Source organism: Perognathus longimembris, chromosome 6 (assembly GCF_023159225.1).
Source record: "Perognathus longimembris pacificus isolate PPM17 chromosome 6, ASM2315922v1, whole genome shotgun sequence".
NCBI lineage: Eukaryota > Metazoa > Chordata > Mammalia > Rodentia > Heteromyidae > Perognathus > Perognathus longimembris.
The window spans coordinates 12,485,607-12,500,935 of record NC_063166.1 but is presented as its reverse complement, the minus strand read 5'-3'; the positions used below and the strand labels follow the sequence as shown (position 1 = coordinate 12,500,935).

Sequence of the window (15,329 nt, the reverse complement as noted above, 5' to 3'; positions counted from 1 at the left end):
TTACAGCTCCATCAACCCTGGTTCTGCTGAACCGAGTGAAGGCAATGAAGAAGGCCTGGGGAGGCAGCCTCCCCTGTTGTGAGACAGCAAAGCCCCTGCCAAGTCAGGCCATTAAAGGGAACTGCAGGCCTCCTGCCCTGCAAGGCTCTGGCTGGAGCAGTTCCACTCTGTCCAAGGTGACTCTGCCCCAAGAGGAGGGGATACAGGGCAGGGCCTACTGGATCCAGGTGGTTCCTGAAGCACCCTCCCTCCCTCCCTCCCTTCCCTCCCTCCTCTCCCTCTCTCCTCTCTCCTTTCTCCCCGCTGGAAGCTCCCAGGTCTTCCAGATAGAGCACAGGTCTTACCCCTTGTGTCCCAGATAGGCAAAAGGTAAGCAGAGCCTACTCTATGTGCAGACAGCTCCCACACCTCCCAAAGTATCTTTTTGAAAAGAAGGACAACAGGTCCTGAGTCTGCAATCAAAATTTACAAGGTAGGGTGCAGCTCAAAAAGGCCTTCCAGCCCGGAACTGGAATACAAAAGGTGTAGGCCAAGGAAGAGATAGGAAGGATGTGGGAAGGCAGGGACGGGGGTGGGGAGGGGGGAGGGGGAGCAGGAGGATGGCAGTTGGTGGGGTGAGTGTGGCCGTCCCACCATCCGGGTTTCCAGGCCTACCTCGAACGGACATCCTCTTGGGAAGGATGGTGACGGCACCCTCTGCCACCTCCTCCAGGTGCAGCACAGGTGCGCTCTTGGAGCCCCAGCTGTCTGAGCCCATCCAGAAGAAGTGGCCGGTCTGGTTGGCCCTCCGTGCTGCCTCCAGTACCCGCCTGTGGGAACACACACCAGCCCAGCCCAGGCGTGTCTGGCCACACGGCTGTCCTACCCTGGACACACCTACTTGTGGGCTGTCAGCTCTCTCTCTCTCTCTCTCTCTCTCACACACACACACACACACACACACACAGGTCCCTGTCACAGCCTGTACCTGGCCCCTGACCCCAGGGTGAGTCAGTACCCCACCCTGATACCTTTGATCTTAGGGCTTACATCTGCCTACGGGTCCACATCAGTCCCTGCAAAAACCACACCTGCCTCCCTATATCCTATCTGCCTATGTCTGACTCAGGCCCCAGAATTACATCTGCTTAGCACATGTCACACCAAATCCCTTAGCCCATCCTCATACATGTACCCATGGCCAAACACACACATATTCACAAAACCCTGACCCCTCTGCACACAGTGCCTTGCCACAGTGCCCGCTCCAGCCATACTCTTCTGTGCTGAAGTCCAGGCCCTTCAAGAGCCTCTCCCACCCCAGCCTGACATGGGGTCAGGGGCCAGGTGCTCCTCACCCTTCCTACTTGGCAGTGACAAGTTGGATCAAGACATCAGTCCAGGGACCAGCTGCTCAGCACAGGCCAGGGAGCCCTGAGGCATGCCATCCGCCTGACTGCAAGCAGGGATGAAGGGGTCCTTGGGGACGTTTCTCACCGAGGAACAGCCAGGAAGAATGGGTGGAATTCCCTTAGTTTAGCTCCCCTCAGGGAGGGGCCGAAGCAGAGGAAGCAAGGACCTTATACCTAAGATGTCGTCCCTGCCCTTCCCCTCAACAAAGCCCAATGCTGGGCCTGGGCTTCCGGAGAAATACAGGCAACTCCAGGTGCCGGAGGTCATCCTGGCCCCACCTTACCTTCCTGCTTCCATCATATCCTGCTCCCTCACCAGGAGCCCCCACCTCAAGCTACCACTAATGCAAGGACTGCTCTCTAAACCCATGCCCGCAGCCCTGTTAATACCACTCGCATCCGGCCAGCCCCAGGGGACCAGCGTTCCCCACCCTGCATCCCTGCAAAGCACTTGCATTTATTTTTACTTCCCTCTGCTCCTGAAAATGCACGTGGCTTTCTAGAATCAGCCCCAGCCCTCCCAGCATGCTCTGCAGCAACTCTGGGGGTCTCCCTGAGTCCCCTCCCCTAGAGATTTCCTCTTAGGGGGTCAAGGACCCTTTACCCTGTCCTCCCAGGCTGTGGGTCTCTCTGAGCTGAGATGCCCCCAGAAACAGTGAGGTACAGAGTGAGCCCATTGCTAGGCCTTGGGGGCATCGGCCACAGGGGTCATTGTGGATCAGAAGTCCTCCAGCAAGCAAGCATCGGCCTGCATGCATCATGGACAGCCAGAATGAGGGGGCTTGAACACTCTAAGGGCCCTGAGCTGCCTGTGTCTCAGCCGGGGGCTGAGGACCCTTCCCCACCTTTCCCTACTCAGGACATCGCCAGCAGAACGAGACTCTTCCAGCATTCCTTCCTCCCTTCTTTCAGGGATGTAGCAGCGTCCCTGGGGTTTATCTGCAGCATTAGAACTTAGGATTGCAGTAGGACTTTTTAGGAAGTAGGAAAGAGAGAAGCATCTAGAAGGGAGTAGTTTAGGAGGGGCACCTAGAGACCATCTATTAAGGGCCATCCAGCTTGTGACCTGTGACCCTGATCCCGGGGCAGAGGCACAGAGAGGGGCTGGAGGGGGGGGGTCTCTGCACCGCGGGGTGCTGGCACCAGAGCCACCTGGGCCAGAGACGGAAGCCTGGGGAGGGAAGGGGCCATCCTGCCTGCTGTGTGAGTGGGCCGAGACAGGAGGCGGGCCCTGCCCTCTCCCCCGTGCCCTGCAAGCCAAGGAGAAGGAGGCTGAGCAAGGGTCCCCAGTTAGAGGGCACCTGCTTCATGCCCAGCCCTGCTCTTTGCCCTTTATGCACATCCCTGTGTTCAGTTCTCAAATGCTAGCAAGCGAGCGTCATTAGCTCAGTATAGTTTTCAGCAGCAAAGAGGCCAAAGCGGGGAAGAAACTCACCTGAAGTCACAGCAGATTGAGTGAGATGAGAACTAAGGGGCGTGGCCCCAAGCCCACAGCTTTAGCCCTCACTAAAGTACCTGCTTGCCATCCCTGATGGGTGAAAGAGTGCAGGAAACTGAAGGGGGAAGGGAAGGGAGCCCTGTCAACAGTAGCCTTGCCCCAGTCTTGGGGGGAGGGGTCTCCTCTCCTCATCTCCTCATCCTCATCCTCACACACACACACCCATCATACCCATCTCTGAATCCCACATGGAGTCAGGCTTTCCTGGGCAGTCTCCAGCAGGACAAGAACTGGGGATCCTCTCCCTGCCCCCCACCGCCACCCACCCTCACCTGATGTCGTCCTCGTTGGCGAAGATGATGACGGCCCGGGCATTGGACGTCTCCAGAAGGCGCTTGATGATCTTGTCGAACTCGCCCATCTTGGGCTCCCGGGGGATCTTCACAGACTGGGCGATGCACACGCCACCTGCAGGTGGGGCACGGTCAGCCTGGGTGGGGAGGGAGCCCCAACTCCCCTCCATTCCCTCCACACACACCCCACGAGGTGCAGGCTGACACACACACACACACACACACACACACACACACACACACTTCCAGGGCATTACATAACCACAACCACAGCAGCCACAGAGCAGGTATTGGCTCCGCTCACCAGTGATGGGCCTGGGTGTGCCTCAGTTTCCCTGTATAGAAACTAGACACAGTATAACAAGAGGCAGTACAGTATGATCCTTAGGAGCCAGGGTTCAAGTCCTGGCTCAGCTAATTACTGCTCTGTGACCTCAGGTAGTTACTGAGCCTCTTTGTGTCTCAGATACATGACATATTAGCTGGAGATAATAAAGCTACTTCACCGGGCTGCTGTAAAGTAAGTGTATCGGCTCATACAAACACAGTAATTGTCTGGTTACATGGCATGTAGCCAGTGTTGATTGCCTTTGCTGTGACAATCTCAGAATGTTTTGTAGAGGGTTAAACCTTGAGTGTGAGCGCCACCCTGGCCATTGGTGTCCCCAAACCCACACCCACACATCTCCAAAGGCTCCTCTCCTCAAGGCCCCTGCCCACCAAAGGCCTTGGGGTCAGGGCCCCTGCGTGGCTGCTGACTGGAGCTGTCCAAGACAGACACATTGTCCCCAGGATTTGCACCCAGGCTGTGTGGCCACTAGACACCTGGGGCTCTTCAAACCAGCTGGTTCCCAAGCCACTAGTGCTATCAGAGCTCGACATCATTCCTGTACTTAAATCCCACCTGGTCGCTGAGACAGCACCCCCTGACCACACATCTAATGCTGGAGGAAGCTGGAGGGAGAAACGCAGCTGGTCTGCAGCCAGCCACACAGTGCCCTGCCCCACCAGGACTCGACTCCAGAGCTGGGGACCCCAGAGAGCAAACCCCTGGAGGCCATGGTGATGGAGTCGGGACTGTCACAGAGAAGCACGAGGGTGGATGTTCAAGAAGCCACACCCTTGACCTAATCTGTCCCCTGTAAGTCCTGTGGACTCAGCCCTGCCTTGTCACCCACTGTGTTGGGGACCCCACCTCTCCCCTGGAGCCCCCTGAACTCCACCTGAGCTCTCTGCACAGACCCAGTGCCCAATGCGCCCAACACCTCTGTGCAGGGACCTGGGCTGCATGGTGCTCTTGAGGCGCGGGGAGGGTGGGGGGGCGGGAGAGGCAGCACATGACCCACAGGGCCCCCCTCATGTGGCACCCTTCCTTCCATGGCAAGGAGGAGCCAACCAGGGCTGCTCCAAGGAGGTCACCATCCTGAGTCTAAGAAGGCAGGAGGTGTGAGTGGCCAGGTAGGGCATCTGGGAAGAACAGGTGTGCTGACCACAGGTGGTCACTGTGTGCCAGGCGCCCTTCTGGGCCTGGGACCACAGGGTAACACACACACACACACACACACACACACACATACACCTCCTCAGCCAGCCACCCAAGAAATCCCAAAGAGCAGAGGAGAGGAGCTTATGGACAGGGCAGCAGGACTAGGAGACACCTGGAGAGCCCTTGGACCCGTCCCCTCCCAGGGCACAGACGAAGCCGGGGCAGAGGGGCAGCCCGGAGTCCTCATGCTGGCCGTGTGCAGCACAGCGGAAGGCGCTTGGCTCCCAGCTCACCCCTCCATATGGTTTCTTTCCAGTTAGAAAGCGGGCCAATTGCGACATTTCTCCTCCCATCTGGGGAGACAGATGGACAAGAGGAAGAAGCTGGCCCGGGAGGGGAGGGAATAGGCCACCTGGCCGCGGGGGGCAAGAGGCAGCCAGAGGGACTGGGTGGGTGTTAATGGCTCTCAAACAGGGAGAAACTGTGAAGTTGTGAGTTCTGAGCTTCTGGGTGCCATCTACCTGGCTCACAGGCTTCACTCTATATAGCAAGAGGGTGAGGGAGAAAAGGAGCCAGGCCTGGGTCCTCAAGATGGCCCTGTGGTGGCCTGGGGAACATTTGATGTTCTTGCTACTGTAAGAGCGGTGTGGAGGGGAGGTATTTATGCCGAGATCCCCAACACAGTGGACATTTGTGGGGCCAAGGCAGGCCGACCAGGCTCTGAGGAGACTCCACGTGGACTGGCTCCTCAGAGGCCACTGCCATAACACCTCAGCATCTAGATGACAAACCCGTGGCTTCCCTAATGTCAAGGACACCGTCAGGGGCGGAGCCAAAGGCTATCAGATCCCAGGGTCACCTGACAGTCACCTCGCCAGACAGGTCAAGTGTGAACTAGAACGGGGAGGGGGGCCTGGGGAAGCACCCACAGATCCCTTAGCCATGGGTAGCGTGACGGCTAGGGGTGACAGAGATGGGGAGTGGCGGCTCACCCGCAGCTCTCCTGAGGGACGCAGCTCCTGGGGAGGGACAGCTTCTGTCCTCTGACACAGTCGTGTGGAGTGGCCCCTGAGGAACTGTCTTAACTGATGCTCACTGCTTGCCTGGCTTCATGCGGGACACACCTTGATGAGTCTCACACACCCCCGGGGCGGGGGAGGGATGCTAATATCCTCATCTGACAGATGTGGAAACTGAGGCTCAGAGAGGCCACAGAGCCTGGCCAAGCAACTGTGGAACTGTGATCATGGTCGGTGTCTGGTGTCCCTCAGGCAGAGGCCCTATCTCCTGCAGCCCTCCCCACCCCGCCTTAACCCCCCTCCACTCGGCATCCCTTTACTTGCAAAGTAATCCCTGAATAACACCCACCAAGGGTAAAGGGTGGTATTTTCCCACACCAGGGCCTGTCTGCTGTTTAGGTGGGTGACTGCACACACCTAGGTACACGCAGCCCTTACTCTGCCCCATATCAGCCCACCAGTAGCTGTGGCCAGCCCTGTGGCCATCGCAGTGAGACTGTCCAACGCTCCCCACCCACACCCTCGTCCTCCTGGCTTTCACGGTGGATACAGCAAGAGTCTATGTGTTCTAAAGTCATAGAATCAAATCCAAGCCTGCAGACCCATCAGGAACCCAGCCCACTCCCTAACTCAAGGCAGGTATAGAACCAGGAGTCTGAGGTGCCCCCTAGGGCTTCCAAGAGTCCCCCTTGCTAAGCCTCTGGCAGCGCCAACCAGCCCCCTCCTAGCCTCCAGCCAAGACTCTGGCTGCCAGACCCTGCCACATGCCAGCTGCAAGCCTTGCTGCCCAGCCAAGCCAGGGCCTCTGTTTACTGGGCCAGGGGCAGAAAGCCACAGCCACTGGCCAAGAACATCTGAGCACAAGGAGTATGGAGTACCCCAGAGACTTCCCGGTTCACACTGGATAAAGATGGGTGACTGAGGCCGGAGAGGGGGGTGCCTTGCCCAAGGGCACAGAGCAGCCAGGTCAAGCCTCCCTCTAGAGGAGGCTCTGGCCACTGAGGTGGTTTAAAAGGAGGCTTAAAGTCCAGGACCCCTCTGACTGCTTCTGGGAGGAGCCGCATTCAGGCTCCACCCCTGCCTCCCAGGCTCCGCCCCTGCCTCTCAGGCTCCGCCCCTACCCCTCAGGTTCCTCTTTAGCCTCCAGGCTGTGGCCCTGCTCCTACCTTCCTCCACACCACCACCTTCTCCCTGTGCCATTTAACCCACCAAATTGGATGCATCCTTGATGCTGTGGCTCAAATGGACATCTGGTCAAGAAGTATCCATCAAAACACTTAGCGAGCTATGTCACCATCTCTTGTAAAGCTTCTGGTGCTGGTTGTCTCTGAGCTAGCACATACCCTTTTCCCCAGGGAAGCCATAAGATTATATATATACATATATGTGTGTGTATATATATATATATATATAAAACATACACAATTGTGGTCCACAGTACTGTCCAAGGCTAGAAAAACCTAAATATTTCACCATAGGAGGAGGAATACAAAGTGCAGTATATTCAACCGATGGAGGCAGAGGCCCGTGGCTCACACCTGTCATCCTAACGACTCAGGAGGCTGAGATCTGAGGATCACGGTTCCAAGCCAGCCTGGGCAAGAAAGTCCATGAGACTTTTATTTCCAATTAACAACCAAAATAAAAACTGGAAGTGGAGCTATGGCTCAAAGGGTAGCGCGCTAGACTTGAGCAAAAGAAGCTCAGGGATAGCACCCAGGCCTAGCTCAAGCCCCAGAACTGGCACCAAAAAATAATAATAATAAAAGTACCTCCCACATGTGACCTGCACCACCAGTCAACCCTGGACAAAGCTTTTAGACACAATGACATCCTTCTTGGGCGTGGCCTGACAGGGAACTTGGGGGAGCTCTGATCTTCCTCTGCTTGCCTGAGGAAGCTCCTGCTGAGCAGATGGAATCCTCTTCTTGGCCCTCCACTGCTTGGGATTGCCAATGCCTGCGGGGTCTCCCCCTGAGCCCGGGACTTGGGTTCATACACGCTGTGACCTGGACCTGAACACAGTTCCTTCTCCCTCCAGCCTGAGGCGGGCAGAACCCTCTGTGTTCCCAGAGTGCTCGGTCCTTTCTAGTCCCGCTGGGACCTACCCTTTGCAAGGAGACCTGGGCCTTTAAAGCAGCCTCAGGTGCAGGAGGCCTGGGCAGGCAGGAGAGGTGTCCCCCTATGGAAGTCTGTCTTTGCCCATGCTTTCCTATGCCAGGAAGCACGTGCCAGAGACCCCAAGCCTGCAGCTATGTGCCCCAGGACTGGGCATCCATCTCACCCTCCTACCTGTAGCTTCCTCAAATTCCTCTAAGCCTCTCACTCATTTACTCTGAGGCTACCAAGCCAGGTTTGGGTCTCCGGGATCTAATCTACCAGCCTGCAGCTGGTTCCAAAATAGAGTCCTAGCCCATGGCCCCTTGGTCTCCTCACCACCCCTGTGCCCTGAAAATCCCAGCCCTGAGCTCCAGGAGGCAGGACAGAAATCCTCTGCAGCCCGCCTGGCCTAGCCTGTCTCTGCCTCCAGTCGCATGGCCCAGGGCCCAGTGGGGCCTGGCCTCTCACAGGCAACCAGCTGGTCCTGCAAGCCAGCGAAGCCTCCTCTTCTCCTCCCTCTCTTCTCCTTTTAAAATCCTTTCAAATTTAAAAAGGAGAAAAACAATGCAAAGACAAACCCTAGGAAATCGAGTGGAAAAATCTACATTGCGGCAAAATCTGAAGGTGGCAAATTACAATGAGATGGAGGTGGAGAGTTATACAACCCGCAGGGCAGGGGAGGGGTCCCCCAGGATTCCCTAGGTTTCTAGCAAGAAGGGGGGAGGCAGGAAGAGGCTGGAGTTTTCCCTGGACCATTAGGGCTTGTCATACGCATTCATGCTTGCATACACACTGGCATGTGCACACACACACACACACACACACACACACACACACACACACACACAGTTCTCTCTCTTCCTGGTCCTTCCCCTTAAAACCAAGTCCTCACCAACCCCTTCCCCGAACCTGCTCTCAGACAAAGGGCTAGAGGAACAGCCAGCCAGGGGGCAGGTCACCCAGAAGGGACTGCTGTTGTTCTCTGCTGAGCCACACTGTAATGAATGACGTTTCCCAGAGGCAGGAGAGGAAGGCAGAGAGGGCTTGCAGGTCCTGAGCGGATGTGTCTGTCCCCACGGCCGCTCCACAGTACAGGTGGGGGACAAGTCTGGGGCTGCACACAACTCAAGTCTGTCTAGGCTGTGACTCTGGCCTGGCCTCCATCTCCACCCTGCTTTTTCCTCCCCAGCCCTCGTCACCCTCCTCTATCCAATTTGCCAGACCATGGCTCTCCGCTCACACCTGTGTGTGTGCATATGTAAGCGTGTACATGCCAGGGCGCACAATGTATGAGGCCCCCACAGTGTGCCCATGCGTGTGTGCATGTGCCAGGATACGTAGCTCTGTGGGCCTCACCTGGTCCCCAGGTTTGCATCCTGCGGTCACCCTGGACCTGTCTCATCCCTCCCACCACATCGGCCCACTAGGCCTTTGCCTCCTGCCCCCCCCACACCAGAGGCAGCCACCTGGGCAGGTCCTCAGCGCTCTGCTGCCCTGGCCCAGCTATGGCTCTCTCCTGCAGGTTTGTCTTTCTGAGCCCCGGCTACACGTGGGGGCACCGTGCTATCATGGATGTTTCTTCAATCCTCCACTAACCTAGAAGCAAATTCCCCGCCATGAGGGCTGGGGAAACAGGTGTTCAAAGGATAAGCAGGAGCAGAAAAGAGCGAGTTAGCCACCCAGATGGGCCTGAAGACAACCAGGCCAACAGAAACCACAGGAGCCGGGAGGCTCGCGCCTGCTTCAGGAGACTCCAGCCTAAGGCAGGCAGTGGGCCCACTTATGGGAAGTTGGAAGGTTTCAGGGAGACCCAGGTGTTAGGGTAGTCTCAGTTTCCCACCTAGAGGGCCTGATGAACCCTGATGGTCTTAGGTGTGTGCAGAACATGAATGTTTTGTTGGAGACCAGCGGCCACTTCCTGTTCAGTGGAGAGAGCCAGATCTCTGCTTCCAGCTGTGTGGCTTTGGGCAAGTTACTTAACCTCTCTGGGTGTGAGGCTTCCTCGCTACCTCCACCAGGTAAAGGCCTAGGTCTGCCCCTGGAGCCGTACATCTGGGCCTAACAGGAGGGTGGGGCCTGACGGGACCTCATCACTCAGGCAGGCCAGGACTCAGGATGGCTGGGTTCTGTAACTCAGGAGTTAAGGGGGAAACACTAAGCTCAACTGAGTGCTGTCCTCAGAAATGGGGTGCTGGCAGAACCCAGGGCCACGGCCCAGGGGTTATCGGAGGCAGCGCAAGCATCTTCCTTCCTCGGTGCCCCCCCACCCATCCACACACAGGGCCATGGATCCTCACATAGACACCAGCCCAGCCCTCTCTGGGTGCAGTGGAGAGCCCAGGACGGTTCAGATAGCCTCGGGCCACACACACAAACACAGCCACACCACACAAGCTCACACCGCAACCGCGCAGCACCACCACACACCAAGTCCAGTCCCCACAAGCTGAGCCTCTGAGCTGTGCATGCCCGCACACATCAGCTCAAGTTCACCCCAAGAACTACAGACAGCCTCCCCTACCACATACACACAAAATCACAGTCACACACACACACACACCAAACCACAGATTCATACCACAAACCAGGACCACAGAGTCATGTGCAATCACACACCCACACACAACCACACGTAGAACACGTGCATACCGCATACAACCACAGTCCCATGTACCCACACACAGACATGCGCAACACGTATATAATACCGCAGTCACATACACAGCACACACACAGTCACATCGCGTGCATACCACACCCATCTCCAGCTTTCCACTGGCCTCACAGAAGACCCTTTGCCAAGTCTCGAGGGCAAGTCTCATGGCCTTGCACCGCAGGTCCCACAGGCCCACGCCCGCACCAGCAGGGCCAGGTAGAGCCTGGGGCAGCCGCCTCCAAGGAGCCGAGTGGAAGTGGCCTCCGCCTCCCCTTGGTTGCAGTTCTGTACTGAGGGGGGTGTGGAAGGCCTGGATGGGGATGCACAGCCCCAGTGGTCCTGGACTGGGACCACTCCTCACCTCCCTTCCTTCTGATCCCCACCGTGGTCCTCAGTACCCCTTGCCCTGATTGTTTCTGTGGACAACTGGGCTGAATCGCAGGGGTAGCCATGGGTGGCAAGGGGAGGGTGGGGGGCAATGACAAGGCCTCACACAGCTGGCCAGTTGTGACCCAGAGGCCGTGTGGGTACAGTCAGATGCCAGGTCTCATCGAGTCCACACACGGCTTCCTGCAACAGCCAAGTCACCTGACCTGCACTTCTCACCTGTAAAATGGGAGGCACATTCCACCCCTGGACACAGAGGGCTGAGGACCGCCTAGCCCCTGGGAAGGGCTTGGGGGAGAGGGGCGGGTACAGACCCTATGCCCCGCCCCCTGAGAGGGGCTTGGGGAAGAGGGGCGGGTACAAACCCGATGCCCCGCCCCTGGGAGGGGCTTGGGGAGAGGAGCGGGCACAGACCTTATGTCCCGCCCCTGGGAGGGGCTTTGGGGGAGGGGCTGGGACAGACCCGATGCTCCGCCCCTGGGAGGGGCTTGGGGAGAGGGGCGGGCACAGACCTTATGTCCCGCCCCTGGGAGGGGCTTTCGGGGAGAGGCGGGTACAAACCCGATGCCCCGCCCCCGGGAGGGGCTTGGGGAGAGGGGTGGGCACAGACCTTATGTCCTGCCCCTGGGAGGGGCTTTGGGGAAGGGGCGGGTACAAACCCGATGCCCCGCCCCTGGGAGGAGCTTGGGGAGAGGGGCGGGCACAGATCCGCCGCCCAACCTGGGCAGCTGCAGCTCCAGGCCTCAGAGCTGAGCCCCACGGCCCTCCATCAGGAGTCTGTCTGATGGGGCCACGCAGCCCGCATTGTTTAGAGCTGTATTATTCATGGTGGTAGGCTCGGAGCAGAGGGAAATTTGCTGAGTGATCGACCTAATATCTTAACACAAACCCATTTAGACAAAATACCTTCAAAGGGAGAGAAGCAGGAAGCGAAATAGAGAAGGAAAGTGTTTGAGGCAATTGGCTGGAAAGCACTGGGGGGGGGCGGGGGGCTGAGGGAACAGAACCCAGGAGAAGCTGGGGGCAGGGGACGGGGCTGGAAGTACAGAGCCCGGGAGAAGCTGGGGAGAGGATTGAGGGAACAGAGCACCAAGAGAAGCTGGGGGGGGGGGGGTTGTGAGGGAACTGAGCACCGGGAGAAGCTGGGGGGGCTGAGGGAACAGAGCACCAGGAGAAGCTGGGGGGCTGGGGGAACAGAGCACAGGGAGAAGCTGGGGAGGCTGAGGGAACAGAGCACCAGGAGAAGCTGGGGGGGGGCTGGGGGAACAGAGCACAGGGAGAAGCTGGGGAGGCTGAGGGAACAGAGCACCAGGAGAAGGGGGGCAAGGGGGGCGGGGGGCCTCGGGGAACAGAGCACCAGAAGCTGGGGGGGGTGGGGGAACAGAGCACCAGGAGAAGTGGGGGGGGGGTAAACAGAGCAGGGGAGAAGCTGGGGGGGCTGAGGGAACAGAGCACTGGGAGAAGCTGGTTTCTGTCTCCTCTCCCCTCCACGGCTGTGTGGCAATCACCCAGCAGTGGGGGAGCCCACCTACCCCTCAGGTTAGGTTCAGGGTGTGAGGGGCTCCCACAAGGCCCCGCAGCTAGTGCCAGGTCCTGGTGTGGAGTGGACGGGGGAGGGCTGCAGGGAGCTCTGGGCTGGGAGCGCAGTGCTGTCCACATTCAGAACATGGTGTCAACGCCTCCATCTGTCCCCAGCTCCAGGGACCTCGAGGTGGCAAGGTCACAGGGCTCTCCCAATCCCTCCTCCTGCCCCTCAGTGCCCCTCCGTGCCCCTCTCCCCGACACACACCACCTCCACCTCCTCCACTTCCTCCAGCCCAGCCAGAACATTCCTGCACTCCAGCCTCTGAGCCACGGATGCCTCCTTCCCTGCTTTCTTTTCTACCTGCCCTCCCAGCCTAGGGCCCTGACCTCTCCCACTCTTCCCTAAGAACTTGCCCAGCTCCTTCCCATAGTCCCAAGCGTGGCTTCCCACCAGGCTCCCAGCACACCCTCTGCTCTTCCCTGTGGGCCCCTTCCATCCTCTGCTGGGGGTGGGAGAGGGGTCCCTTCTGGAATTCACCTGCTTCAGGGGGAGGACTGAACCAAGTAGCTAGGGCTCAAATCCTAGCTCTGCCACTTCTGAACTGTGTGACTTTGGACAGGTTTCTTAACCTCTCTGGCTCTTGTCTCCTCCTAACAGATCCTGGAGGGTGAGTGGGCTAGTTAATACAGACAAGGTGCTTCCAACGGTGCCTGGCACATAAGTAGCCCACAAGTGCTTACTACTGCTGCACTGCTGGTTTCCTCCACCAGCCCAGGGCCTCAGGCCCTAACGAGACACTGTGTCTTTCTCATTCCCCAACTTCTCAGAGGAACACAGGAGGAGTTCAACCCATGCTGGCTGACTGGATCCTAATTTCCAGCTATGTGTTCTGCCAGTCTCCTCATCCTCCAGATAAATGTGAGGCGAAAAAAAAAAAAGTCAGCAAGGGGCCGCTGGCCGGGAGCGCGGGGTGAGGACAGGGTCACTGGAAAGACGCCCTGGCCAGCCCCACTCCACCGGGAAAGTGAGGAGCTGAGGAGAGGGGCCAGCAGCCAGACCTGCAGTTTGGCCTGAAAGAATGAAATATTTAGGAGCCCACATCCCCAGGAAGTAGAAACTGACAAGCAAAATGAAACTCTGAGGTGTAATTACCAAGGCAGGCCAAGTATGCCTCCTGCCTGCCCCTGAGGCTCAGCCCCGGCCTGCCACAAGCGGGCAGCAGGTAATGACGTCCTCCGGGACCCTGGCCCACACCCGCCAGCCCCGGAGCCCCCCAGGACCAGAGGGGAAGGAGGGGAGCAGCCCATCCTGGTTTCTCCCCAGATGCAGAGCCGGGGCCTGGGTCCAGCCCTGGTATAGCTCTGACTGGGGGACCCCTCACCCCTCAGACACCCACTTCCTCTCATGGAAGACAGATCTGCCGGTCTGTGTGGGACATGGGGACAGGACTAGCCCTGGTGCCGCCGGTGGAGGCTGAGAACCAGGGTAATGCACGCTGCCACGGCCAAAGCCAGCCCCACCAGAGTGCCAAGAGGCCACCAGGAGACTCAGGGCTACCAGGATTTGGGTTAGGACGGGCCGGTGGACCAGTGCCCTGGCTGAGAACTGGACTTGGGCTTTGAGCTGCAGATTCCAGAGCCTTCCAAAACCAATGACCCCAGGCTCCTGTGTACGCCTTGGGAGTGGCCTGGAGCCCCAACACTGGGGTCAGCTTGACCAGACCTGGGAGAGAGAGGTGAGGGTGGAGGGGAGGGCAGGGACCAGGCCACAGTGGAACCCGCCTGGAGCAGGCGTCAGCAGGCATCCCGGGGCACGGGCAGGGCAGGGACAAGGGGCCCCTCCCACATCACAGCTGGGGAGGAGCCTTGAGGAATTGGCTCATTTTCCTTACCAGGCTTTTAATCAACACTGGCTATTTACTTGTTTGGTTTTTTTTGCCATTCCTGGGGCTTTAACTCAGGGCCTGAGCACTGTCCCTGGCTTCTTTTGCTCAAGGCTAGCACTCTACCACTAGGCCATATTCTGGCTTTTTCTATATATGTGGTACTGAGGAATCGAACCCAGGGCTTCATGTACACGAAGCAAGCACTCTACCACTAGGCTATATTCCCAGCCCAACACTATTTGTAGACAGCTATCTCATGACAGCCTCTCAGATCCCCCATAGGGTGGGGCTGCCTAGCGGTTTGAGCTCCTTTCTGATCTAAATCCAGACCCAGAGAAGGACAGTGATTTTCCCCAGGCACCCAGCACCTGGAACACAGAAACACTCTCCGGGTCTTTCTCCAAACTCACTCAGGAGCCCACACGGCCCAGAGCCCCTTCCCGCAGGAAGACTTCCGGGGTGTCGCCAGGCTCTCCCTGCTGGGAGCACAGCCGCCTGGGGCACCGCTGGGCCCAGAGCTGTCCCTAACTCAGACACCCCTGCCGGGAACAGTCCTGAGGCTGGGGAGTCACCACAGGAAGGCAGGCTAGGGCCCCGCCTCATCCAGGGCACATCCCCCGAAGTGCACCATGGGTCCAGGGAGCGAAGGGCTAAACAAAGGAGGAGTGAGATCATAGATGGATGACCTCACTAAGCGCCGGCCTGGGCTGGGCTATGGCTCAAACGGCGGAGCATCTGCCCTGCGAGTGCCAAGCGCTGGGTTCAAACCCTAGAACCAAGCAAAACTTAAAAAATAAAAAAAGAGCTGGCTGGCATGTCCAGAGGTCTCTTCCCCATCTGTTCCCCGGCTCACTCTGCTCACTGTTTGTCCGTCTGTCCCTCTAATCAAGTCATGCCCGGTGACATAAGACCATTTTACAGAAAAGGAAACAGAACCCTCCTATGCGCCACAGCTCAGTCCCCGCTCCTCCACCACCAGCCGTCTCTCACCCTAGCTTCTCCCCCCCCCTCTCTCTCTCTCTCTCTCTCTCTCTCTCTCTCTTTCCACCCTCGGCCCCACACCTTCTGAGGTGACCTGGAAGGTTGTCC

General features: G+C 58.2%; 1 protein-coding gene across 2 annotated transcripts in view; it reads right to left on the bottom strand.

The window, feature by feature from the left end:
• Grm4 (glutamate metabotropic receptor 4) overlaps positions 1 to 15,329 on the bottom strand; it is an 85,949-nt gene that overhangs the window by 28,891 nt on the left and 41,729 nt on the right. For both annotated transcript variants that reach the window (XM_048347944.1, XM_048347945.1), the window contains 2 exons: positions 3,162 to 3,297; positions 655 to 809 (listed from right to left, as the gene is read on the bottom strand). In XM_048347944.1, coding sequence (XP_048203901.1) covers positions 655 to 809; positions 3,162 to 3,297 — 291 coding nt within the window. The remainder of the gene's footprint in view (positions 1 to 654; positions 810 to 3,161; positions 3,298 to 15,329) is intronic.